This window comes from Trichophyton verrucosum (assembly GCF_000151505.1).
Source record: "Trichophyton verrucosum HKI 0517 chromosome Unknown contig00043_1.f1.exp, whole genome shotgun sequence".
Taxonomy (NCBI): domain Eukaryota; kingdom Fungi; phylum Ascomycota; class Eurotiomycetes; order Onygenales; family Arthrodermataceae; genus Trichophyton; species Trichophyton verrucosum.
Genome location: NW_003315607.1, coordinates 1 through 26,636, shown reverse-complemented (window position 1 = coordinate 26,636; position 26,636 = coordinate 1). Strand labels below are relative to the sequence as shown.

The 26,636-nt window shown below is 47.0% G+C and overlaps 9 protein-coding genes across 9 annotated transcripts; 4 read left to right on the top strand and 5 right to left on the bottom strand.

Annotated features, from left to right (window-relative positions):
* Positions 1-126: 126 nt before the first annotated feature.
* Positions 127-1,997, bottom strand: TRV_00548 (uncharacterized protein; the record flags this gene model as incomplete). Its single annotated transcript, XM_003025242.1, is given in 3 exon segments — positions 127-1,529; positions 1,621-1,828; positions 1,848-1,997. Coding segments are annotated over 3 exon segments (1,761 nt in total), but the record flags the coding sequence as incomplete, so codon positions are not given.
* A 3,125-nt stretch (positions 1,998-5,122) lies between these two features.
* TRV_00547 (MFS multidrug transporter, putative) lies at positions 5,123-6,989 on the bottom strand (the record flags this gene model as incomplete). The annotated part of the gene is made up of 3 exons (XM_003025241.1): positions 5,123-5,440; positions 5,497-6,506; positions 6,587-6,989. The coding sequence occupies 3 exons, from the start codon at positions 6,987-6,989 to the stop codon at positions 5,123-5,125; spliced, it is 1,731 nt and encodes a 576-aa protein (XP_003025287.1).
* An 877-nt stretch (positions 6,990-7,866) lies between these two features.
* TRV_00546 (uncharacterized protein) lies at positions 7,867-8,400 on the top strand (the record flags this gene model as incomplete). Its single annotated transcript, XM_003025240.1, has 1 exon — positions 7,867-8,400. The coding sequence occupies one exon, from the start codon at positions 7,867-7,869 to the stop codon at positions 8,398-8,400; it is 534 nt and encodes a 177-aa protein (XP_003025286.1).
* Positions 8,401-8,888: 488 nt separating this feature from the next.
* TRV_00545 (uncharacterized protein) lies at positions 8,889-9,845 on the bottom strand (the record flags this gene model as incomplete). Its single annotated transcript, XM_003025239.1, has 1 exon — positions 8,889-9,845. One exon carries the CDS (start codon positions 9,843-9,845, stop codon positions 8,889-8,891), a length of 957 nt encoding a protein of 318 aa, XP_003025285.1.
* Positions 9,846-10,292: 447 nt separating this feature from the next.
* Positions 10,293-11,418, top strand: TRV_00544 (uncharacterized protein; the record flags this gene model as incomplete). The annotated part of the gene is made up of 4 exons (XM_003025238.1): positions 10,293-10,345; positions 10,420-10,775; positions 10,840-11,143; positions 11,232-11,418. 4 exons carry the CDS (start codon positions 10,293-10,295, stop codon positions 11,416-11,418), a joined length of 900 nt encoding a protein of 299 aa, XP_003025284.1.
* Positions 11,419-11,905: 487 nt separating this feature from the next.
* On the top strand, positions 11,906-14,284 carry TRV_00543 (uncharacterized protein; the record flags this gene model as incomplete). The annotated part of the gene is made up of 4 exons (XM_003025237.1): positions 11,906-12,034; positions 12,105-12,165; positions 12,230-14,093; positions 14,158-14,284. The coding sequence occupies 4 exons, from the start codon at positions 11,906-11,908 to the stop codon at positions 14,282-14,284; spliced, it is 2,181 nt and encodes a 726-aa protein (XP_003025283.1).
* Positions 14,285-15,533: 1,249 nt separating this feature from the next.
* Positions 15,534-17,331, top strand: TRV_00542 (uncharacterized protein; the record flags this gene model as incomplete). Its single annotated transcript, XM_003025236.1, has 4 exons — positions 15,534-15,737; positions 15,767-15,946; positions 16,011-16,353; positions 16,418-17,331. The coding sequence occupies 4 exons, from the start codon at positions 15,534-15,536 to the stop codon at positions 17,329-17,331; spliced, it is 1,641 nt and encodes a 546-aa protein (XP_003025282.1).
* A 2,397-nt stretch (positions 17,332-19,728) lies between these two features.
* TRV_00541 (uncharacterized protein) lies at positions 19,729-20,445 on the bottom strand (the record flags this gene model as incomplete). Its single annotated transcript, XM_003025235.1, has 1 exon — positions 19,729-20,445. The coding sequence occupies one exon, from the start codon at positions 20,443-20,445 to the stop codon at positions 19,729-19,731; it is 717 nt and encodes a 238-aa protein (XP_003025281.1).
* Positions 20,446-25,944: 5,499 nt separating this feature from the next.
* On the bottom strand, positions 25,945-26,421 carry TRV_00540 (uncharacterized protein; the record flags this gene model as incomplete). The annotated part of the gene is made up of 1 exon (XM_003025234.1): positions 25,945-26,421. A coding segment is annotated over one exon (477 nt), but the record flags the coding sequence as incomplete, so codon positions are not given.
* Between the last annotated feature and the right edge of the window lie 215 nt (positions 26,422-26,636).

The following is a 26,636-nucleotide window of genomic DNA, read 5'->3' as shown; positions in this document are numbered from 1 at the left end:
CTTTTCAACAACAGGTTCTTCAGCAACGGGTTCTTCACCTGTAGGTTGTTGTACAGTAGATTCTTCAGCCGGAATCCCAAGGGTAGCGTTTTCCAGGGGAACATCTTTTGTAACTTCGATAGACACCGGTTCTGCGACGCTTGTTTCTTCCTTTTCTTCAGTAGTTACTTCGGCATGGTCGTTTGACGGTTTGGGCACATCAATATCGGGTGCATTTTCGCCCTCTTTGACATTACGTGTATCAGGTGCTGCGTCCGCTGTGTCGTTTTTCCCTCCTTCGGCCGTTCCCTTGTTTTCTTCCTCAATACCTACTTTGTCAGTATCAGCTGCTTCTCCTTCAATTGGCACCTCTGGTGTTACTTCAACTAGTTTCTCTCCCTCTTCTGACAGTTCAGGCGCCGGCCCTTCCTCAGCCGGATTCTCCTTTCCAGCTGAAGGTTCTTCAGTAGCTGGGACTTCTTTTGGAGCCTGATCTTCTTTGGTAGGTGACTCTTCTGCAGCCGGAGGTTCTTCTGGAGGTGCTGCTTCCTCACTGGCAGTCTTTTCCACAGGTGATTCTTCTCGGGGCTGCGCTTCTTCAGGAGCCGGCGTCCCTTCGACGGGTGTTTCTTCCATAGCTGTCTCTTCTGAAGGTGCTCCTCCGGTGGGAGCCTCTTCAGCAGGGGGTTCTTCCACAGCTGAAGATGCCTCTGCAGTTGATGTTTCAGTTGGAACTTCTTTCGCCGGAGATTCTTCTACAGGAGACTCTTTTCCGACAGGAGCCTCTTCGGGGCATGTTTCTTCAACAGATGGTTCTTCTGCAGCTGCTGGCTTCTCTGTGGGGTCCTCTTCTGTGCTTATCTCTTTTGTCAGTGCCTCTTCTGCAGGCTCCTTCTCAACCTCATCCGCAGTTGGAGTCTCTTCCGCGGCTGGAGCTTCGTCGATCGGGGTCTCCTCAGCAGGTAATTCTCCCGGAGCAGATGTTTCTTCAGCAGGTGACTCTTCCACAGCTGGCACTTTTGCTGGTGGCTCTTGTTCTGTTTGGGTCTCTCCTGAAACTGAGTTTTCTTCAGCTGGGGCCGCTTCTGCAGGTGTGTTTTCTTCGGGGGCTGGGGCTTCTTTAGCAGACGGACCTTCTGAAGCCGGTGTTTCTATTACCGGCTCCTGTTCCACCGCAGTCTCTTCCGCAGCCGGTTTTTCTTCGGAGAGAACTTCTTCAGAAGGAGGATTTTCTGCAGCTGGAGCTTCTGTTGTTGGTTCTTCTTTTGCTGGGGCCTCTTCTGGAATAGCCTTTTCTTCGGTAGAAGTTTCTTCAGAAGGAGGATTTTCCGTAGCTGGAGCTTCTGTTGCTGGCTCCTCTTTTACCGGGGCCTCTTCCAGAACAGCATTTTCTTCAACAGGAGCTCCTTCAGAAGGAGGATCTTCCGTAGCTGGAGCTTCTTTTGCCGTCTCTTCCCCCGGCCTGTCTTCTGTAGACGGCGTTCCTTCGTTTGGTTTTTCCTCCTCTGCTGTCTTTTGGGTCTCCTCGGAAGTCTCATTTTCCGTTATACCTATGGGATGGTAAGTATATGAGGCCCCTGCGGTACTCTAGGTGGTAGTGGACAAGGTATACTTCCGCTACCAACCGGATAGACAACTTACCTGGGGATGTTCCAGGAGCATCTTTTCCAGCATCAACATCAGCCGCTGGTGCATCTTGTGGTTGTTGGTCCAAGGGGACGTCCTTTTTTGGTTCTGCGTCAGCGGTAGGTTCACCATTACCGTCATCTGATGGTGGGGAAGAATATAACGATGATATAGGGCAGTCTTTAAATTGACCAGTGTGCCAATCATATGTTTGATATTTAAACTGAGGAAGTGAAGCATACTGATAGCTTAGGTTCGACATTTTCGGGGAGTGCAGACGAACCGTCACCTCTAGGTAGGTTGCTGCTACTCCCGTTGTCAATGTCGGGCACCACTGAATTGGCCGGCAGTCGATTGGTAGCTCCCTTCTTTCCCTTCCTCTTTTTGGCCATGGTCAGGAATATCTGCGACGCTTTTGCGGGGATGTGAAGAGTAGAGAAAGGTTGGGGAGACGGAGACACAGGAGCAATGATATGAGAGGTCTATTTGGTGTGGCAGGCCTCGGCAGTTCGGGGATAGATTGGCGTCCGTCAGGAAGGCGACCTGCGGCCCGGGATGTAAGGTGAGGTTGAGGAATATTGGGGTAAGATTGGAAGAGGGGGGATAAAATGAAGGCGTGGTTGAGCGAAATAGCAGCACGTCGGACGAGACAAATTATAACAAGTAATACTAGCTCCTATGATACAGGAAAGCATGTGCCCGATAACCTCATATGTCGTTTAGGCCTATCAAGAGCAATCGGCATTGATGGAGCCATGTAATCAACAGTCATTATTGAGAATTAGAAACGATAGTTTCCCAGTAAATGGGCTCTCCGAAGCAGCTATGCAAGACCAAGTGCCATTGGGGCCACGTCTCGCGGCCCCATGGGTTTTCAGAATAGGAGTGCAGACAGCATTGGATGCACGCCCTACTAAGGCTTGTGGAAAGCGGCCGCTGTGGGAGGGAAACCAGGGTAACCCGCTGCACGATACTATAAATCGTAAAACAGCAAGTTAATAATATGAAAACGTGACAAGGAATACAAGGCAAACGCTGTATCATGAAGGGAAGAGCCACCTTACTCTTTCGTTCAAGGGATGAGGCAGACAGGCCATGCACTTGAGCGGGTCAGAGGGTAAAACAGCGGCGGAAAAGGTCGAAATCAACAAAACCAACCCAATTGCAGCAACTTGCAAGAAAATCTCCCTCGTTACCGATGAGACGAAGAAGAGGTGTGGAAGTCAGATCTCTTCCAGTCAGTGACCCGGAAGCGATTCCGGGGATAGCATCATTTTCTGCCCAATATCCCGCAATTGGCCGCCTGGCCGACAGGCACTTGCAGGACTGTGGAGCACGCCTGAGGCAGGCGGTTGGTCAAGGACCAGACGGTCTCAGATCCTCGCGATCTACCAAGGTTTTCTAACCGTTTGGGTAACCGTATTCCCTTGCTTGGGGATCCTCCTCCGTACGGAGTACGCTCCAGAAGAAAGTCGTGGCTGGGCCAGAGATGATGAACCTGCAACGTGAACTGTAGCAAGTGGTCGCGGCCAACACGAGATTCTCTGTTGTCCTGTTTCGTGCTGTTTCTCATTCATTGGGTCTGATGCAGATGAAGCCGAAGCCTGACTCCAGAAAAAGCGACGGTTCCAGAACGAGCTTCACTTCGACAAGCAGGTTGAGCAGGGAAGAAGGGCCAGATACCAAAACATTTCTTTTTCGCCGTCTTTCAACGAGGCGAGGATGAAATAAGCAAGCCAGAAAGTCCCGTTTAGGACTAGTCGCGGATCGGCCCGACTTTAGCCCTAATGACTCAGCAATATAGAGGGTTTCATTGGCTGGAAAATTCAAGGCTGCGGTCTGATTGGCTGCCTCACATGTTCAAGGGTTGCCCACGCAGCTGGTAACTTTAAAACGTCAACTTGCTATCAGATTTGGTGGCTGACAGGAGATAGGAGATACCTGGTCTTGCAAGATGATAAAGAGTCAGGAAGCCAGCCCTGCAAAGAGTGACTTTGCGTGATGGCCGCTGTTGCCCACGCTGGCATCAGGAACCGGAATACATCTTTTGCCTCTCTGCATGACTTCCGCGTGCCCAGCAGCTGCAATCCGGATGCAAGGTGGCAGAAAGGACGTACCTGCCAAGTAATGGTCAGGTGCGCCTGCTTGGACATGAATTTTATTCCATTCAGGACGCATATGCCCATCTTCTCCTGCATCTCTTTATGATATTTCTTTCTCCCTCTATATTTTCGGTGGTAGTGGAGCCTGACAAGTTGGTTCCGGTTGTTGGCTGGATTAAACGAGAAATTACTTCATCACATTATCGTCCGTTCAATTTTTTGCCTCCTCCAGGAAACAGTCGGTGCAAAACAAATTTCGACTGTCTTCGGGATCAGCATGCCAAATACAGAGTATCCGAGTATTACAATGGTGTATATTTTCCTCCGCTTCTTGCAGTGGTGGTGTAACCTCTCTCCTTTCCTCTTAGGACCCCTCCATTATCGAGTCCATGGTATACCCCCGATGTACAGTGTACGTGTCGCATCCTGCGGTTAACTGATTTTAAACCCCTGCTCAACATGGCCTCTCAAGCGGGGAGAAAGTATTGACCCCGCTATCCAGGGTGTAATGCGTCACAGGGAAGGCTAAGGCCAGCATTTGCTGACATGAAGTAGGGGAAGTGTGCAACTACTTGATGTCCCGCAATCTTCGTATAAAGGACATATGTTGTCTTGCTCCAATGGCTGCACGGAAACAATTTAATTAGCCAGCGGGGTCGATATCCGAGTCTCGTCACCTTCGTGGCCTGGTATGGATTCCATAAAACCAAACAAATATCTTAAACTTTTGAATCGTTGGAGGAGTTGGCTCCATTCACAAATCTGTTCAATATTTGTACAAATAAACCTATACGTATTTACAAAGCCTCTGGTAACGTCAACGTAGCAATCCAGCAGTTCCTTGCCTGCCTCTTCTTGCCATGGCAAGAAGAGCTCCGGTCTGTCTCGGGAGTTCCTGCCCAAGCTGAAAATGCAGACAAAAACATATACATAGCCGGCGCCTTAAAGAGCCACGTATACAGCAAAATACAAGTAAAGTGGCATATGTGTTTCGAAATGTGTTGTTAAGTACCTTGTCAAGTCGGGAGTTATGACTTCAGCAAGGTGAGCCACGATATGTTCGCATGAAATTGAAACCAAACAGAATATTCGCGAGATTCAGCGCAACACGCATTCAAGTTGGAACGGCAGTGTAGTTCTGCCCAACGTATGGAGCGTATGCCAAGGACTTGGTAAATTTATCTGCTCACTCTTTATGCAGTCCCTAGCATACTTAGGAAGTAATATAATCAAGGTATGTGAGTTATCTTTCATTGTTATAACTATAGTTTGGGTCAGTATATGTTGGATCCGAACTGCGAAAATGTACCACGGTCCAGCAGTTTCCAAAGCAAAAAAAAAAAAAAAAAAGATTAGAAACTGCATACCTGAAACCATGTAAAAAGTACCCGAACACGACGTTTACTTCAATAGGTTCACCTTCGATTTTCATTTTCCTTCTTTAACTGTTCCTCCATTGTTATTCTCCATCGTGGCCCTAACCGCTTCATGGCCCAGATCACAACAGAGCTGGCAAGACAAATAAGGCCAAGAATTGTAAATAGCCATCCATTTCCAATAGCATCTATAATAGGAGCAGCAACTACACCCCCAACACAAGAAGCTATGTTTCTCATGAAATTATTCAGGGCGACACCTGCTGAAGACCGATTAGGCATAAATTCGGTCAACATAGTCGTTGACATGCTGAAAATTAACATTGATCCCAGGCCAAAAAAGAAATTGGCAGCAATCTATACCCAAACCAAGTCAGATGATATTATTGTGTATAGTTTTGCCTGAAACTCACCGTAGCGAACCAGTGTACCCCATTTTCTGCTGTCCAAGCATACCATATCAATGCAGATGGGAAAAGAAGTGCCCCCACCCATGCATTCTCACACATTCTATCTTCGGGTATAAATATATATTTACCATTTGCATCCACTCTATTGGCACGCCTTGCTTCTCTTTTCATGATGGAATCCATCCAAGGACCTCCAAAAACACTGGCAACAATATAACCCAACGCCCCAGGGATATATAGTAAGCCAATAATGATAGTAGAAAAATTATAGGGGTCTCTGCTGAACGTAATCTCTATACTTATGTTCATAACATACAAGCATCCAAAAGCGATACTTGCATAGTACACAGTTAGAGCAACAGCCGGGAAACGAATATAAAGAATTATCTTTAGAGGATCAATGATGATGATTTTGAACATGTTTAAAGCCCTGGTCGTTTGCTGTACGACCTGTCGAGATGACACTCGACTCAGAGTGCGTTCGATCTCTGGGCTTCCATTCTCTGGTTGAGGAGGCGGAAGAGGTTTACGGTGTGCGAGAGTTTCTGGCAATGCAAACAGTATGAAGACCAATATAAGGCCACCATAGATTGCAAGGAACCATTGCGTACTCCTCCATCCCAAAGATTGTGTCAAAATCCCACCGAGGATAGGGGCTATAAGAGGACCACAGAGAGGACCAAGGTAGAAGATGCCCATAGCGCGTCCACGATCAATAGGATCCCAAACATCGGCAATTGTACCAGCCCCTACTGCTTGAACTGACGCAGCAGCTCCCCCAGCAAGGACTCGCATGATGATCAACATCGTAATGGAGACCGAGAGAGCGGATAGAATACTCCATAGAGTGAATAAGGCGAATGAAGCAAGGTATATTGAACGGCGCCCCAGCCGCTCACTAAACGATGACCACCAGAGAGGAAATATGGATATACTCAGCATGTACAAAGCAACGGAAAGATTAGTAACCGTTGCTGTCGTATTATATGTTCTAGCAACTTCGCCAAGTCCAGCTGTTAAAACGATCTTTATATTAGTTCCTGTCAGAAAAATATAGAGATTCTATGAGCTGAAAGGAGTGACAATAACATACGAAGAAATATAGCACTTCCCATGGGCGCGGCGGCAGCTGCCACAGCAACAACGAAAGTAATAAACCATTTTGATTTCCGGTTGTAATGTTTTGGATTTTCAACCTCAGCCAGTAGAGTCAGTGACCCAAATAAACCTCGCCGTCTGCCTCTGGGCACAACAACCGGTGGTATGTAAGAATTTGTTCTTGTCAGCTGAACGGCAGCCTCCTCGTCTAGTGGTTGATTCGATTCTCCGTTATCAATGCTCACTTGGCTCCCTTTCTCCGAGATAACAGGTGCATAATCACTAACTCCCTGGGTTGTGGCAATAGATGGCTCCCCAGAAACAGTTAAGGTGGAAGAAGTAGCAGGGAAGCCCACTTGGGAAGAATTCCCCGTCGATTGCTGCTTTTCAGCCCCCATGTAGCTCCGCAACTCCGCAGATGGCTTCTAGTCAAAGGTTCTCAACGAAAGAAACCCACAATTCGAATATAACTGTCGCTTGTAAAGATCCTCACTCAGCACAGAGCCTCATCCCCTATCGAGCCGAGTATTGTAGGGCATATAAGTTAAAGAACCACGGCACTCTTTGGTATGCTTAACGGAGATACAAGAGACGTCAAACATACAGGAAATTCAAAAGAAAGTAGCGCTATTCAGATAATAAAACAAGAATAAATAAATAAAAAAAAGATGGCATTCAAAGAAACTCTTAAGTGGGGATGAGACCTACATAATATATGAATGGGGAGGAAGAATTTGGCCTGGACTTAAGAACGGATTTGGGAACCCTGGCCCGAGTGACGATATCCACTTTCTCGATGTCACTGTTTGCTCGTACACCATTTTTTTTTGAGATCCTAGCAAAGTAGTTGTTGGCCCTAAGGATTGACCTCGGTTATCTATTATCGTTAGAGATTTGTCCCTCTCAACTTCACCGCAGCAGGCAGATAAAAACAGCTCGCCTGACCATGTAGTAACCCCAGTGAATCAAGATAGGTTTCCCTCCCGCTCTTCGGAAGACTTTTGTCACTCTGCATGCTCCTCCGCTGTATGTAAAAATCTTGCTTGGATTTCGGGCACATCGCACGGCTTTTCGGCGTTAAGCGTGCCGTTTTTGCCGAGGAAGGAGCGGTCCCGCGCTAGCCAATAGTATCACTTTATGAGCATTGCTTATTAAGCATCATCGTTATGGGCGTGGGGTTTGTCCAACTTCCCGGTTGCTCTCCATATCCCTAAGCAGCATGCCAGCGGTGTATCAATTTGAGACTTAGTGACTCCGAAGTGATCAATATCCATCATGTCGAATTTGAATCCTGGGTTAAGCGAACGATTTCTCAACCTGAAAGACAAGCGCCCCATTGAGGTATGGGAGGAATTATGGCAGGAAGAAAAGACCCCCTGGGATAGAGGAGTACACAATCCAGCTCTGGAGGACACCCTAGAACAAAAGTCCGACATTTTAGGGAATGCTATTATAAAGATTGAAGGCGAAGAAAAAAGGCGGAAGAAGGCTCTTGTGCCTGGGTGTGGTAGAGGCGTAGACTGCTTTCTACTTGCATCATTTGGATATGACGCCTATGGTCTGGAATATAGCACCACAGCCCTGGAGGAGTGCCAGAAGGAGGCAGAAAAGTATGGAGATTTAGTGAAGCCAAGAGACGAAGAAATCGGAAGTGGAAAGGTCGTGTTCTTGCAGGGAGATTTCTTCAAGAGCGATTGGGTAGAGAAAGCTGGGTTGGAAGAAGGTTGTTTTGATCTCATTTATGACTATACTGTGAGCTGCCTCCGTGATTATGAAGATTGCTTTTGGACAACGACTGACGGCAAGTGACTTTGTTCTGTTCCTCGCACGTCATAACAGTTTTTCTGCGCCCTCAACCCTCTCTTGCGTCCAGGATGGGCTCTCCGACACTCGCAGCTCCTTGGACGATCCCCACAAGGCTATCTGATATGCCTTGAGTTTCCGACGACGAAGGATCCCACTTTAGGAGGTCCGCCGTTTGCCTCCACCCCAGAGGCGTATCTAGAACACTTGAGCAAACCTGGTGAAGACATCCCTTATGATGACAAGGGCAATGTTCAGGCCGGTTTGTCCAGCAAAACGGGAGATAACGGCTTGGTTCGTGTGGCACATTGGCATCCGGAGCGGACTCATGAAGTCGGCAAGGATTCAGATGGTACCGTAAGGGATTGGGTCTCTATATGGTGCCACAAGTGAAACGCGAGTACTCGCAAGCAGCACAACCGGCCATTCGGCCCCTCTTTGTACGTACCTGGGTAGTTGATAAGCATATTTTGCTACTATCTCACTAAGCATGCTCAAGTGGAGCTGTGAGATAGGGCATTGTAATGCTCCCCAAGTCCATATGTATGCCGATAGTATGCCAACCATATATCCTTTGTTTTAGATTCGTTAATTTCGCCATCTGGTAGGAACTTTTCGATGCGCCCATCTCCTTGAACGACATTTACCCGCACTTTATAGGCACGTGCAATGGCATGCAGTTCTAGCTGACCTCCCCATTCTGCCGTTGATTTTATTTTTCGAGCGTAATCTTCAATTGATTCTTCCAGGAATGGAGCAAAATCATTGGCATTGGAGAGTATAAAATCAGCCGTTGTAGCTCGAACGCCCTTGTAGCCATTAGTTTTCATCGCATCGGTTAACACTGATTCTGATTGTTCTGGGCTCAGACAAATTCCATTTTCTGTCAATTGCCACGCCACTGCAGAATACAAACAATGCCCATCTGGTGCGATGTCTTTCTCTTTCAGCTTTAAACGCGCAAAGGCTTCGTCCATAGCCTTACGTTCATTAGCACGTTTGTCGGTCTGGTTTGCCGCTTCAATTGTAGCATTGTTAATCTCTGCCTCACGCTCGGCTGCGCGTCTAGCCAAACGTGCTTTTTGGCGATTGCCTCGTTTTGGACCAGGACCTCTCTCGGTTGTGCTGGTCACGGGGGCAGGCGGGTTGACTGGAGGCACAGAGCAAACTGTTGTCCCATTGGTATTGAATTCCTCAGGCTCTTCAGCCTGGCCATTATTCTCGATATTCAGCTCATTCATCTGATTGATTGTGTCTGCATCTCCGACGTCTACCTCCCCATTGAGTTGAGATATTTCGGCCTGCTGTCTATCTAGGAGCTGCCTCTGCAGACTCTCGCATTCATCATTGATGCCTTTACGCGTCTTCTTCGTTGCCGACTTTTTCTTCTGTGTTATCCGTGACTGGAGGTCCCTTTGCTCTTTCCTGTGACGAGCTTGCAGCTCCTCCATCCTGGGCTTATGAACTTGGATCGAGATGAAATGAAATGTACGGGTATTAAATCCGAAATAGTAAATAGATAGTATGATTGCTTTCCGATGAATATTTAAGGTGGTAGTCTTTGTTATAGCGTTGATTGTGCTTGGTCTTGACGTCTTGTCAACAGCCCACCTCAGCAAAAACCCGACACTTCTCTCAAAAAATGAACGCTTATGTAAATAATATGGGTTTGTCAGTATTTCACGTGATATGAGCTGGTTGGCGACTTCATTGCTCTTCTATTAGTTCATTGGACAACATTTGGAGGACGGTTCACAGTAGCAGCCAATGACCTTGCACTATCTAAATGGTCGGTTCCTTTAAACTTCAGGGGTATTATATTTCCATAACCTTGTTACTTAGCTGAGTAACCCGGCTGAACCGCAGAGGAGAATGCATTCGGACCAATAGTGTAAAACATGGAAGTTGCCTCGGCACCTTTTGAGGACAACCGGCAGCCAGCTTTGGGCAGGTCTGTATAAGATCCGAGATTTCCTCAAAATCTACTATTCGAATGACATAGAGTGCATTCGATAAAACCGATAGAGATCAAAAAGCTCTTCCAAAATGGACGCTGCATCCCTCTTCGATGTTAAAGTTCGTTCTCCCCCTCCCTTCAGGCCGTATTTCCAGCTGTGATTGTCTTGATTCTAATAAAAATGTGCAGGGTAAAGTTGTGCTGGTCACAGGGGATGCCAAAGGAATTGGTCGTATGATTTCCGAGGGATATGTTGTGAATGGCGCAACTGTGTATATCACTGCTCGAGATATCAAGACTTGCGAGGCAGTCTGTCAAGAGTTGAACGCGCTTGGAAAAGGCAAGGCATATGCCATCCAAGCCGACCTATACAAAGAAGAGGACTGCAAGAAACTCGCCGAGGAGTTTGGAAAGCGCGAATCTAGTACGCTCTCCGCAGGCTGTCTGTATTTACTCGTTAATAACAAGGATAACTAACGTCGGGTTAGAGCTTAATATCCTCGTCAACAACGCGGGCTCCAATTGGGGTGCTCCTTACGACGAATATCCATCATCTGCATGGACTCGTGTCCTTACTCTGAACCTTCACCGTGTGTTCAATGTCACGCAACTTTTCACTCCGTTCCTTGAAAAGGGAGCTGGTGAACTGGACCCAGCGAGAATAATAAACATTGGAAGCGTTGATGGACTACGAGTTCCAGCACTGGAGACATTTGCCTACAGTGCCAGTAAAGCTGGTCTCCACCACTTAAGTAGGGTTCTAGCTAACCATTTAGGAAGAAGGAATATCACGTATGTCCCCTATCTGTTACAGTGAAAGGCTCTTTTGCTAATGTTGAGAGGGCAGATCAAACACTCTTGCTTGCGGTCCATTCCAAAGCAAGATGATGAAGGCAACCCTAGACAAGTTCCAAGAGGTGATTGAAGCTGGGATCCCACTTGGGCGTATAGGCACTCCTCAGGATGTTGCTGGTGCTTGTCTTTTCTTGAGCAGCCGTGCTGGAGCATACATCAACGGCGCTACCATCACAGTAGATGGCGGAAGCGTCATTGGATCGAAGCTATAATAGAGACATACCACACGCATGCACTCCGCAATCTAATTATCTAGCCGTATAATTACTATATTTTATATGAAGTAGTGTAAGCTGCATATATAATGTTGCATTGTGTTGAGATACCTTTTACCTTTGGGGTAAATGTACACGTGCTCTGACATAAGCATGAGCCGCTCTCTTGCCACCTGCGTGGGCCTTCAGCGTCATAGCTAAGTTGGCAGGTTTCGATGGGGTGAAGGATCGTGTTGATATTTGGAGCCGTCAACACGTACGTCTTTTTGTCATTCCTCTGCGCTGAAAGGGTTGATAGGAATGAGAGGATAGGCCAGGTTTGAGCGCCGCATCTCGTCGTCATCACTAACCAAACAGCCGAAGTTGACTAGTTGCCCAGTTGACTAGTCGTCTTGGCAGATTGGTGCTTGACGTCTAGTTAGCTAGCTACGTGCTCGAACCTCATTATTTCTTCAAATCACCATCACTGCAGCTACACTGGATAATGAGCACGTCAGGCGGGCAACATAAGCGACACTCCTCTGATGGTGTCGACCCTTTTTCCCATCCCGATATCTACTATGGCGAAAAGCAAGGAGCCAAGAAGGTTAACCATAGGAGAGCATTCTCATCTGTAGGTTACAACTACTTCCTGATTGTCCTGATATACTGAGAGCATTTAATAATGAATGTGTGGCCACTAGACTTTGAAAAGATTCAACGCTGAAGATTTAGAGCACTTAGTTGCTCGTAGAGGTAGCCATGGTAAGCTGGTACTGGCTTCATGTCGCTTGATTGCCCAAACACTGATTGTGCCCACATCGACTAGACGAACATTCATACTCACGCAAATTCCTTATCGATGTCGAACCAACCCTGCAAGCCCTCCTTGAGAGGGAAGATACAGATAACAATATGCAGATTACCATAGAGGACGCTGGTCCCAAGGTTCTTCACGTTGGTACAGCGGCATCCTCTGGGTTTAGGAAATCAGATCTAAGAGGGACCTACATGCTTTCCAACCTACTTCAAGAGCTCACAATAGCAAAGGACTACGGTAGAAAACAAATAGTCCTCGACGAACAACGCCTGAATGAGAATCCCGTAAATCGACTTTCCCGTTTAATCCAAAACTCGTTCTGGAAAGCTTTGACCCGCCGAATCGACGGTTCTAATATCGAAATCGTGGGAAGAGATCCTAAGGACTGGACCGACGATCCAAGACCACGCATTTATGTGCCAGCCGGTGCCCCCGAGCAGTATGAGTACTATAACAAAATTGCTGAATCCCAACCTGGGCTCCGGTTGGACGTCCAGCTTCTCCCGAGTGGAGAAATCACCCCTGAATACGTGAGAGACCTGAACAGTAAGCCGGGGTTGTTAGCACTGGCCATGGAAGAATATGTGGATCCGGATACAGGAGAGAAAGATCTTCGAGGGGTCCCATACATTGTCCCCGGTGGACGCTTCAATGAGCTATACGGTTGGGACAGTTACATGGAGTCCCTAGGTTTACTGGTGACGGAGCATGTCGAACTAGCCAGAGACATGGTCGTTAATTTCTGCTTTTGTATCAAGCATTATGGGAAGATCCTTAATGCCAACCGATCATATTACCTATGCCGCTCCCAGCCTCCATTCCTGACTGATATGGCACTGAGGGTGTATGATCGAATCAAATCGCAGCCTGGAGCAACGGACTTTCTCAGGGAAGCCATTTTGGCAGCCATCAAGGAATATCACAGTGTTTGGGTGTCCGAACCACGACTTGATCCGAAGACAGGATTGTCCAGATACCGGCCTTCTGGTATCGGAGTACCACCCGAGACAGAGCCAACCCATTTTTATCATATACTCCTACCTTATGCAAAAAAGCACGGAGTTACATTTGATGAGTTTGTCAAGGCATACAACAGTGGAGAAATTAAATGCGCTGAGCTAGACGAATATTTTTTGCATGACCGAGCAGTAAGAGAATCGGGTCACGACACATCCTATCGACTTGAAAATGTGTGCGCCAATCTTGCAACAATCGACTTGAACTGCCTGCTATACAAGTACGAAATGGATATTGCACGTGTTCTGCGTGATCATTTCAAAGACAAACTGTACATTCCCCCTGAATTCCGAACCCCCGAAACAGAATCCAGGGAGTATGAAAGCTCATCCTTATGGGATCGTCGTGCAAGGAGAAGGAGGGCAGCAATTGATAAGTACATGTGGAATGAAGAAAAAGGGATGTACTTTGACTATGATACCGTCAAGGAACAGATCACCAATTACGAGAGTGCCACGACATTTTGGTCAATGTGGGCAGGTGTCGCGAACCCACGGCAAGCGGCCGTCCTTGTTAGCAAGGCTTTACCAAAGTTCCAAGCTTATGGTGGCCTTGTATCGGGCACTGAGGAATCTAGGGGTAAAGTTGGTATCGATCGGCCAAACCGCCAATGGGATTACCCCTATGGATGGGCACCGCAGCAAATACTTGCGTGGACTGGGCTTATGCGATATGGTTATCAAGAAGAGGCGGAAGAATTGGCGTATAAATGGTTGTTCATGGTCACAAAGGCCTTCGTCGACTTCAACGGCACCGTCGTCGAAAAATACGACGTTACTCGTCCTATAGACCCTCACAAAGTCGATGCAGAGTACGGAAATCAAGGCATTGATTTCAAAGGGGTATCGAGGGAAGGGTGAGTAAGAATATCTAGAAATAAATATCGTCTCAGGCAATTTTCTGACAGTTTTCTACTTTAGTTTCGGATGGGTCAATGCGAGCTACGTGTATGGACTTCAATTTTTGAATGCCCATATGAGACGAGCCTTGGGCGCATGCACTCCGTACCAAACGTTCAAGGAAGCGACCACTGCCGTGAACTTCTAGGGATATCATTCCACGGGCCTGGAGCACTAAATGAAAAAGATGTATTTGTTACTTTCCTGTGTCAGATGTTATGCTTCCAGCTCTATTACTAGGGCTAATTAGGATGATCGTAACAAGAGCACGAAAGCTGGATACTCGACATGAATTCCACTCCTTTTCACTCTGGAGAATATTTCCCCCTTTTTTACGTATTTGTATATTGGGACACTGTGTTCTTGTGTGTGAAATTCCCGACTACTATTCAACTCCATCTATTCCGTAGTTTTGAAATCTCTTGGGGCGCCGTGACCTGTCTGCCAATATCTCCACAGTATCAGCAAGCGTTGACCTACCACTAGGCAGTTGGGCCAGCCCGGATACCAATTTTGAAGGTCCAACGGAAGACACCCGCGACTGACGAACCACTGGCCGCTGTACTGCAGCATAGCCACCAACACATCAGCCGAGGCATATCCATATTCCCCGGCCATCTTATCAGATCCGTCTCGTCTCCTGTGTCACCTCCAGACTTTGGTTATTCGGCCAGCTTCCGCCGGGGATTTTCCACAGGTCAGGTGACGCGCCTTTCATGTGAGTAGCGCGCGTTGATTGGCTGCTCGGATGCTGGCCGAACTCACATGCGAACTCCTTGAACGTCATCTCTCTCCATGCAAGACATTTACATAGCAGATTCAGAGCCTGATGCTCATTCAATACTTTGGATAAGTAACCTCATATCTAGCAGAAGCCAACAGGCTGTGTTTCCCCAGGTAAACCGGCGGAAGGTTCTCCCGATATCAGATTTCGGAAGCCTATATCCATACATGTTTTTTAACTCTCGATGGCGCACGAGAAATATGGATATTCCACGAGCAGTCTGGACTTTCCACTACTCTTAATTGCCGAGTGGGCCAACTCGATGTTTCCTCCTTAGCTCCAAGGCCGCCCATGCTTTTCGGACCCTGGCCGTTGTTGATGGGAAGGCGTCGAAGCTCTCCTATTGACGTTTATGCCTCGGCGGAACTGGATACTCTGATACTAACTGGAGACAACTTGAGGCCTTTCTTTGGTTGACTCACAAGGCAAATGAAGATAAAATAAAGCGATGCACCCACCCGGGTCAGCTTGACTCGTCTCTTCCTTTCCTTCTTTGACTCAGAATCAATTTCGGGAGTTCTTGTGCCGCCGTACACATAATTTGCTATTGAACCTATCCATCCATCTCACTACCATAATATTGAGTGGTTTTATCTATATATAGCCTTTCAACATGTCATTCGTTGAACAAGAGGAACAGAAGTTCCTGCAAGACGTTGAACAAGTCAAGAACTGGTGGAAAGATTCAAGATGGCGATACACCAAACGTCCATTCACCGCAGAGCAAATTGTTGCCAAAAGGGGTACCTTGACAATTGATTACCCATCAAATGCACAGAGCAAGAAGTTGTGGAAGATCCTGGAAGGTAGATTTGCGGTATGAAACCTATACTTCATATTGACTAGTCAACCCCGCTAACTCTCGTGAAGAACAAAGATGCAAGTTTTACTTATGGTTGCCTGGAACCAACCATGCTCACCCAGATGGTGAAATATTTAGACACTGTCTATGTTTCTGGTTGGCAGAGCTCATCAACTGCCTCCTCAACTGATGAGCCTTCTCCCGACCTTGCTGACTACCCAATGGTAAGTACCATTTCAAATACCAATGCTCAAGGGCCTAGGCTTATACACTATTATTTAAAAACAGAATACTGTGCCGAACAAGGTCAACCAGCTTTTCCTAGCTCAACTGTTCCATGACAGAAAACAGAGAGAGGAACGTCTCCGCGCCCCCAAGGAACAGCGCAACAGCCTACCGAACATTGATTATCTCCGTCCGATTATTGCTGACGCAGACACTGGCCATGGTGGTCTGACCGCTGTCATGAAGCTCACAAAACTATTTATTGAGCGCGGGGCTGCTGGAATCCATATTGAGGATCAAGCCCCTGGTACGAAGAAGTGCGGACATATGGCTGGAAAGGTTCTTGTCCCAATCAGTGAGCATATCAACCGACTTGTAGCCATCCGAGCTCAAGCTGATATCATGGGTACGTTACGAATTTCAAGTGACTTGTTACATATATCTAAATCCGTTGCTAATGTGAATGGTAGGGACTGACCTTCTGGCTATTGCGCGAACCGACTCCGAGGCGGCAACCTTAATTACTAGCACTATTGATCCCCGGGATCATGCTTTCATTGTTGGATCCACCAACTCTAGCATTGAGCCTCTTAATGATCTGATGGTTGCTGCAGAGCAGGCGGGCAAGAACGGTGCCGAGCTTCAACAAATTGAGGACGAGTGGACCAGCAAGGCTGGGTTGAAACGTTTCCAAGACGCAGCCATTGAGCAAATAAATGCTTCCCCTTCCATCTCTAACAAAAAGGCTGCTATTGACACATTCCTTGCTGATATAAAGGGAAAGAGCAACTCTGAAGCGCGTGCTATTGCCAAACAGTTGACTGGTTCTGATATCTACTGGAATTGGGATTCGCCACGAACTAGAGAAGGATTTTACAGATACCAAGGTGGATGCGAGTGTGCCATTAACCGTGCCGTTGCATATGGCCCATTCGCTGATCTCATTTGGATGGAGAGCAAACTTCCTGACTACGCGCAAGCCAAAGAATTCGCCGAAGGTGTACATGCTGTCTGGCCCGAGCAGAAACTTGCATACAACCTCTCGCCTTCCTTCAACTGGAAGACAGCTATGCCCCGCGACGAGCAAGAGACTTATATCCGTCGTCTGGGAGAGCTTGGCTACAGCTGGCAGTTCATCACCCTTGCTGGTCTACACACCACTGCCCTGATATCTGACCAATTTGCCAAGGCATACGCTAAGCAAGGGATGCGTGCATACGGAGAGATGGTTCAGGAGCCGGAGATGGATAACAAGGTCGACGTTGTCACCCACCAGAAATGGAGTGGTGCAAATTACGTGGATGAACTATTAAAGATGGTTACCGGTGGCATCAGTAGCACTAGTGCCATGGGTAAGGGCGTTACTGAGGAGCAGTTCAAGTAGACTAAATTTCCTTTCTTGACCTGATTGATATAGATATTGAGATACCTGTATAATGATCACCTTTTATTTTGTCTATTTATTCATTCATCCGCTTATTGGGCCCCTTCCCGCGTTTCAGCTCTTTATCCTCTAGGGGACGATGCAAGGCTTGACGAGCCGGGGAGTTAGGAATGCGAAAACGGCGTTGGTGGTTGCAGGGGCAAAACGCATGAGGTTCATAAATGCCTCGAGTTCCAATTCAGAAGTATCGCAGCATTAGCCTATATGCTCTCGTAGCAACCAATTCCGCGATGTTAGAAATGCAAACAGATTTTCCGTGAATTAAGCCAATTACTATGGGTAAATGCGATTCTCTACGGTGGAATGAAACCTGCGTCGAATGCATCGAACTGTAAACTGCATACATATCCTACCTCCCTAGCGACAACATTATTAGTATATTGAACTTTGCAGGCTACTCAAGCCTGCTCCGAACTGTACTAGCCAGAGTGATGGTATTGGGCTCTATATTTCCATCATTTTCTGTTTTCTTAAGCCATTTTTGGAAATTGGCTACAATTTTCCAAGTGGTTATTGTCGTAGCATTGTTTCAGCTCGAAAAAGCAAGCAGACAGCGCGTGTGTTGGTATTTGCAGTGGCATGTAGAATTTGGTCAATATCTCAGGAAGTCGCACAAGCCCAGTCCAACGTTTCGGCATCTGAATATGATTTAGGGGAAACAACGGATTCTGATCTTCCTACTCCGATCCATGGACGGAGTTCGGTTTTCAACACGCCCAATCATTCGGCGTGGCACCACGCCTAGCTGATGGAGATAATTTTCCCTCCATGTCAACGCCACACAGACTGACATGGGTTAAATCCCTAGAGTGTAGTTCCCCATACAATATCCCCGCACGGTGCTTGTGGTGCCTTTATAGGCACATCAGACGCTGTCAAATTATCATCCAAAGATAAGGATAAAGAGCGGTTTTGGGGGGAACAAACGGAATTTAGTTATTTATTCCTTGAACCGTTGGTCTTCTGTCACGTATTGATAAGCCCCAACATGGCTAGGCCCTCCACTGCCTATTCCATGTCGGAGTCCAGGGTGAATAGGGATTTATGGAGGTAGAATAGTTACTCCTCCAATGGCTTGCGAAACATGTGAGATAACCCATACATAATGTACTGTAGGCTGTAGGATGTAGGTTGTACGATGTCCAAAATACACCAGGGCTGCGGCGAGAAGAGAGATTGCTGAGCCTTGCAACAAGCAAGGTTCATCTGGAACAAAAATTAAAATAAAATAAAAATAAAAATAAGGTTAGTTAGATCACGAGTATTCTGCCAAGACTTAGCTCTTTTATCTTGTTAACTCGTTAGTTGGTGATATAATTAGTAACAATGAACTAGTTAGTAAACAGCCAAATACGAAGCAGACTTGGAATACTTTTAAGAGAGGGATGCTTTAAAATGCAGGCATACCAGTCAGATTCAGGAGAGTCAAGTAGTATGTTAAGCAAAAACGCCTTTGGATGTCGCATGCCCAGGCGAAGTGAAGTGCTCCTCTATATATGCATAGAATGGAAATAGAATATAAAAGTATACATAACCCGAAGATGCCAATCAGAAATACCCAAAGACATTTCCAGAAAAAAAAAAAAAAAAAAAAAAAAAAAAAACCAAAAAATATGTATATGTTCATGAAGAGAAGTCGTTAAAGGCGTAAAAAATCAATGTGTGGGAAAGAGGTGTGAAAAGAATAAGAAGTAGAATAGAGAAGAAGAGAAGAAGAAGCAGAAGCAGAAAAAAAGTGCAGAGACTCAGGGAAGCGTAGAATCAAAGCAAGCCAACCCAAGCTAAAAGAAAACAAGGTACAGACAAACAAAGGGACGGAAATCGGAGAGGGGAACAATAAACAATGCGAAATACTTCAAACTCCCTAACCCCAGTACCAGAGGGGAACAGAAGATGCACTGGGTCTTCATCCAAGGGACCCAAGCAACGAATTGAATATATATAAATAATATAAAACTCATCGTTTTATCAAGATTTATAAGATGAGATAAAGTTGGCCTTGCGTGAGGGGAGAGGAATTGAGGTAGTCCGCGCTCCAATAGGCTTGGAATAGAAACAGAAATGGGATAAGGTCTGACCGAATAGTATGCTATCATTCGGCCAATTTGACTTGGGTCGGAAGCGGGTTTTCTGGATAGTGAAAGAGACTGTTGGGTATCTTGGAATAGAGTTAAGGAAGAAATTGGGAACTTTTGAGCCAAATTCACCCGGCGAGCGAAATCAACTATGCCCAATCAACTATTGGTTGGATTGACTCCGAGGGTGGGAGCAAGTTTACATCGCAAGGATAGCCATGTGTTTCAGGCCAAGTCATATGAGGATTGCACTACAGGTCTGCTAGTAAGTTTTATACGTGATAATTTTATATTTTGGATGGGAAGAGGTATCACCTACTGTGCGTGTGCTATCACTGTCGCCTGGGAGAGTAACCAGTGGTGAAGCTTGTGCTACTGTAGAACCCACCGCTTGAAAACCGCCGAAACTCGAGTCATAGGGCAGTGAGTTCCCCATAATAGTTGGATCGACCATGGGCTCATGAAAGATAACGATACCTGTAATGTGCGATGTGCTGAAGGGGAAATGGGCCCCGTGGCTGCTATCGGAAGAAGGAGATCGGGAGCACTCTGGAGAAGAGAAGAGGCTTGACTCGTCACCTGCGGAATATGGGACACTGGAGTATCCAATGGATGGGTCGGATGCCCTTCTAAAGCTAGTCCAGTATGGTGGTGAAAGAAGTTGGGTGTTCAAGTATGGAGAATGCGCGGCTTGAAGTGAGTGTAATTCGGGGGTGACTGGGGGGATTTGAGCAGAGTTTGGAACCGAATGAGGCACTGGAACGGAAGGAGAGGACATTGGTATAGCATCAGAGGCATCGGAGATTTGGCTAATTCGTCTTTTGTGACCGATGGTTGGCTTAGTGGAAAGGGCATCTTGTTCACTGTCCAGGCTGATGTTAGTATCTCTTTCTCCACTATCAGCTCGGTGTGGAATCATACTGTTTCTCCTTGTGACGTGAGAGAAGGTCGGATCGGTGGAAGCCTTTCCCACATCCATTGATGGTACAGACGAAAGTTGCCTGCGGATTATGGTTCAACTCATGGCGGCTATAAAAACGAAGAATCTTAGTATTAAGCTCTTGATCGGTTTGCGTATAGGCTCCGTATAGTTAATCTAAACAGGGCGAGAGAGATATACCGTCTATGTTCGGCTCTTGTGAATACCTGAAAGGAAAGAAAAGAAAGAGTATTAATAAGGAAAGGTCTAGAAACAAAGGAGCAAGGAAACAGCCTGTACTATTTTGCGCCTTACCTTTGAACAGCCAGGAAACTGGCAGGCGTGGACTCGTTTGCCCTTCTTTGCTTTGCTAACACGATGGGTAGCAGGAGTGTACGTAACAGGCATGGTAACATTGACATTGCCTCGGCGCTGAGATTTGGGGGCGCATTTGCGGGTAGTCATGGTAGAGGACATGCCGACAGTCCCCTCCGAGTGACTTCGATAAAGTTTCATGGGAGTAGGGCGGTGCACACTGAGATTTGGCGAGCAATAACCAACGAAGGGGGTGCTGTCAACCGGAGAGACCATTGTGGGAGTAAGTAGAGGAGTGTGCGGCGTGAGTGGCACGGTCAGCGGCGTCAAGGCGGGGACTGAGCAAGGGACCGCTTCGATATATGGACTGGACCACGACAAAGTGGAATCCATAGTAGCTGCTGTTGCTGGAGAGTCCATCGTTCAAAAGAAAGGAATATCGAAATGGAGGAGAGTTGGCGGCGAAGAGATGTCAAGCATTTAAGAAGCAAGAAGCTTGAGGATGGCAGCAGCGGTGATGATTGAGACCGGAAGTGGGATGGCTGTAGGGGAGTGAAGAATCCGTTGAAGTCTAGAGGAGCCATGACGAACTAAATAAAAGAGACCTGAGGGTCCCTATTATATATCCAGATGCAGTCAAGGTGCGCACGAACGGCTATGTCTTGCTGTGGTTTCGCGTCTGCTCTGCGTTAGATGTCGATTCTCAGGATGCAAGGTAAAGTTGCAAATAATACCCCAGTCGGACCTAAAACCTTAGCGTCAGAAAAAAAGCAAAATGATGGTTAAGACGGCCTTGAAAAAAGAAATAAATGTGAGCAAATGAGCCAAGGTGGATCAAAAATAGAAGCTAAGTACACAAATTAACCCGTGATGGGTGGGCAGTGTGGCTGCTGGCGCTGTGACGACCAGGAAAGATGCAGGCGCCGGGGTCAGGGGTTGATGCATACTCGCGCCGACCCTTTCGCCTCTCTTCTCCCCTTCCACCCTTCTTTACCTGGCTTGTCGCAGGTGTGTGAGCGTGTACGTACAGAACTAAAACGATCTTGAAACACTCATCACAGGCGCTGGCGGCTGGAACAGTTATCCTGGGCCCTTTACTGGCGGGCAGTTATGCAGGGCAGCGCCCCGATGCGCTGTTCCCTGGCCATAGAGCGGCCTTCGAGGGCGGAGCGCAAAGTCCAGAGTAAGGACACCTCTTAGCGCTCTCGAGTGATAGTCATGAGGGTCGGCGGTTAAGTGCACCATTGTCCTATTCTAAGAACTAGAACCACCGTGGTAGATGATATCGCCGCTGTTGACGTCGTCGTCGTCGCCAGAACGTTTGACGTTGAAGAGTTGAAGTCAGAAGAAGGCCAGCTGCTTACTCATTCACTTTTCACGTGATGGTTAAGCATCCATGGATGGATGGATGGTTATCTCCGTCCAAATTCCCGCGAGGTTGTGTTGTGAGGTGTACAGCACCGACACCGCTACGTCTTCGCGGCATCGCCATGAAGTATAGAGGGCAAGATAACGAGCTTGCAGTCTCTGTATCAGGTCTAAACGCCCGACGTTATGCAGACAAAGACATCTCGCTGGCAAGTTTCACGTCCAGGTACCTGCTCAATGTGTCCACCACAACCAACATTTAACCCAGCATTCCGAGTGGTCGGTACGCCGCCCAGGTCTTCATAACATCCGCCCAGCCCCCGTCTGCCAATGAGAACCAGCCTTGTATCCTAAATCAGGAACAAAAATAACCCAAAGAGCAAAACAAAATACAAGAAAATGACGACTAACTAGGCTGCTCATTGCACCCTACCAAAAACTTAGTTGGATTATTCGGGATTCTGAAACTAAGAATAACAACATGCAGCCGACTAAGGCACCTGCAGGATCCCGAGCAAGCGGACAGCCAGAGGAAACCCCAGGTTTGCCGCCGACAATCTGCAACCAATTTCATACTCGCTCTCACGCACAAAATCTTAACTTCAAAGTACCCAACCGCCAGGTCGCCGTGTTTCATCCATTCTCAGATAACCAAGTTTTGTGTCACTAGCCGCCCATCTATCAAGCAGCGGTTGACCTCTCTTCCCGGGAGAGGCCTGAGGTCGGCCACTCTATCCACTTTTCTTCTTTTTCTTTTTTCTTTTTCCCTCCCCTTTCACCTCTTGTCACCGATAGGTCCCTCCACTGTCGGCCCGTCCGTCCCAACACGCACGAACGAACCAACCAACCATCAAGTTTGAAATGTGGCTTCAGCTTTTGATCGGCTGTTATATCCGAGAAGGAGAACCGCCTTCTCAGAACCTATATTCGTATAATGTAGCTTTACACCCGCCAATCGCAAACGCATCACTCTACTCCTCCTACTGAAAGTTTCGTGTTGATTAATGCATGTATTCGGCTACTGTTTGCGAGAATTGGCCAAGGCCAGCCATCATGGTTGCTTGCTTGCTTACTTATATATCCTGGGTTATCTAGAGCCTGCAAATCCTTCATCATACGCATCCCCATGTCAGAGCTCACTAGGTGTCCGGGAACTCGATTCTATGCTTGTCTCAGCAGGGGTGTTGTGGGGCCGCCGCATGCCAACCGCCTTATGTCTGCGCTATCTCCTATCTGATACACTCTATAGTTATAGTTGTTCTACCTAGAATATTGTAGAAGCCGAAGAGCGAGTGAAGTCTAATTGTAAATATTTACTATGGCAACGGAGCATGCAAGCTGAAGCTTTCTACCGATCTAGTGAACTTGACAATGAGACTGATGAATAGTCTCGAGCTATCGTAATGCGTAGTCTCCGTTAGGTTAAGTTTCCCCCTTCGATTAATCATTCTCCAGCGTCGCTTACTACACCATATGCCTCGAGCTTCCAGGATTGAGGACGTTTCATGTTTATAGAGGGCGAAGGGCAGACCAAGGCCAAGCATACTACACATTACATACATATAAGCCAGGAAATTCTAGCCGTGCATGAGCTCTGCTCCACCTTAGTGCATAGCTTCCACCCGATGTACCATTATATCGTTTATGTATGTTTCGGAGTCCCTGCTTTCACTCTCCCCATCTCTGTTGTCCATGTTGTGCTCTAAATCAGAGTCCGCAGGCACACCAGGTGTGGCCCCAATCTATGTATATATCCTTGACGTTCAGAGTAGGAGTGCTGCGCAAAAACATGGAGTATGGCTACTGCCAACAGTACGGTTCACAGTAGAGTGGAAAGCCCACCCGGTTAACCGGTCAACACAGCCTCTTGTTCGCACTTTCCTTCGGTGTTTGTTTACTCTGGCCATCAAATGTGGGTAAATTAACTTAAAATAACTTTGCTAATAATAAACAGCCGCTAAGCCAAAAGCAGGCATGCTGAAAGAAGGTTCAATTAGATAAGTGCCATAAGTTCGATAAAAATAGTAACTTAACCCGCTAATGAATGCATGCCAAGCAGGATTAATACGACCTAATTAGCACTATTAATAAATAACACTAATTAGCCTGCTTTACTAATGCATCCTTCGGCTTTTTTGCAAAACAACGATGAAAAATCGATTTCGAGTAGGGTCAGACAAGGGCGATCCTACTCGCGCCGAGGGTCAAGACCGGCCCTTTGCTCGTCAGGGCTGATTCACTTCCCTGCCGTGCACTGGCGGTTGATGCAGACAGGCATTTCAGGCTGTAAAAAATCCCCGTCCAATCACAGCCGCGAAATGCGGAGTCTTAACTGTTGGTTTTGCCCTTCTCCTTCAATAAGTCTCCCTTTCTATCTCTCCTATTCTTGAACGCTGCCAGCTGGCCATTACCAGATTACGAACCTCTGATATTCCAGGTCGCTCTGCCGTGGTTTTGCCTACGGTCTCCTTCTTTCGCCAATACAAGAGCGAATCGGGAGACTGAACTGGTCATTTTAATTAAAAAAGACCTTCTATCTATCCCTACTATCCCGGATTCCATCCCTCCCAACATCTTATTTGCTCCGTCAAGCCTGTTTTGATATGCTTCATGTGTTAGGTAGCGAGGTGATCCTGCAGCTAGGGGAATGTACCCTCGACAAACATCCACCCTACATGCTTCGCTACAATTTCCTTATCATCTGGAAGAGGAAGAGCAGAATTTTCACACAAGGCGCGGAAGGTGCGAGCAGCATTTTGGAAGGATCTACTCCATCATGTTACTAATACGACGATCGAACCGGGCTACTTTCAGCTTCGATATGCTTCCATAGGCTGGAAGAAGAGAGGGAAGGGGGAAGGCACCTACTGAGAGTACATAATCAGCCTCTTGTTTCATTAAGCTGCAAGGGGTAGAAAGGCTGTTGTTTCGGCCGTTGTACAGTCCTGTTTGCAGCCTCTACAGTACTCCGTACACAGCTTAGAAATATATAGCAGCTGGTTAATATTCTGGAATGTGTTTTCTAGACAACCAGCGATAACCAGTGATGAATCATAAGACACGTTAGTAAGAGACGATAGTAAGCATGCATATACAACAACAGCCCGAACCCCCTAGAAAATTTCCAGCACAATGTGCTCCTTGGCTGAATAAATGAATGCGTTTGGCTCGGGACCATGTCTGGGGTTTAGAATAAGTGACTGTACGGAGTATAACGAGAAAATCGGTTGGGAATCAATTTCAATCTAACTTATGTACCAGATGGCCGCCGCTTTCGACTTTTATATCGGTCATTTTTCTTGAAAAGTTTAACGTCCCTTAGCATACCACAATAGTCAGGCTCACTAACTATAATACTACAAAAGACAGGTGCGTAAGTTAGGAACCGAGTATAAAATGATTTAAAATGAATTTCTGTCTCGGTCTATAGTTACTATGTTGTTAGACTATACTTTTTAAGGGTGATCAAAGCGTTCCTGGGGGTGTTTCATCAAAACTCTAATCTTCGACGCCTATGACGATATGTTTGACCAAGATATGGTGTTATTAATCGCAGCACTGACGACCGGCAGCCATACGCTTGAAATTCGAGGTCTGATCGTGACGCGAAGATAATTTGAAGTTCACCCTAGCCGCCAGGAACAGCAATCCTTAGAGTTAGAGGAAATGCGTGATAAGGCTGGCTGCAGAACAGCGTCGATGACAGAAAGGATCTTTGAGGCATGACCTACAGAAACCACAAGGCTGTGAACAAGAGATAATGTCATGGTCCAAGTGATTATATACGTGCGACAGTATGTATAGTGCGGCCGACAGGGAATACTTGCCAAGGTGTCTACCGTAACATGGAGCATATGCATTTGCTTGTGGTAACAATCAGTTACGCCCCCTTTCAACATTGCTTGGAACGATCCCAGAACACCATCCGCATCGACTTCGCACAGCGCCCGAGGTTTCTTGTTTCAAGTATGTTGCGTTTTCCCGATCATCGTCACGTTCCTCGACACTAGCCCCAACACGGACTCTCTTCTTGACTTTTTGTTTGACCACACCCCCGATACCCTCGATCTCCTGCCGGAGGTAACCTGGTTCCTCGTCATCCCGACCATCCGAATGCGAGAACGAGCTAGAGTGACGGAGATGCTCGAGGGAGCTCTCATTAGAACTATCCGAACGGGAAAATTCCGAAACCCAGTCTCCGGCTTCACAGTCCACCTCTACCTCGATGTGCTCCGCAGCAAGACACCTTTGCTCAAGGCCACACTGCACACCCTGACCACAGTCTCCATACCCGACCCAGTGACCACCTCCTCCAAGAAATTCATTGTATCTGGTGCGCCATGACCAGACACGCTGGTAAGTGACATCTTCAGCCCTTAAGTGTTGGCCACAGGGACGACAGTACCAAGCATTGGTATCACAGGTGCATATATGTAGACCGGAAGTTTGTCCATTTGCGGAAATCCCATTTTTATGGTTGCTCAAGGGCGCTTCGATGCAGGTAGGGCAAATCCGTCGCAAACGGTTTTTCAAGTTTGCCAGTGAAGGAGGCTTGGCCGTGCAGTTAA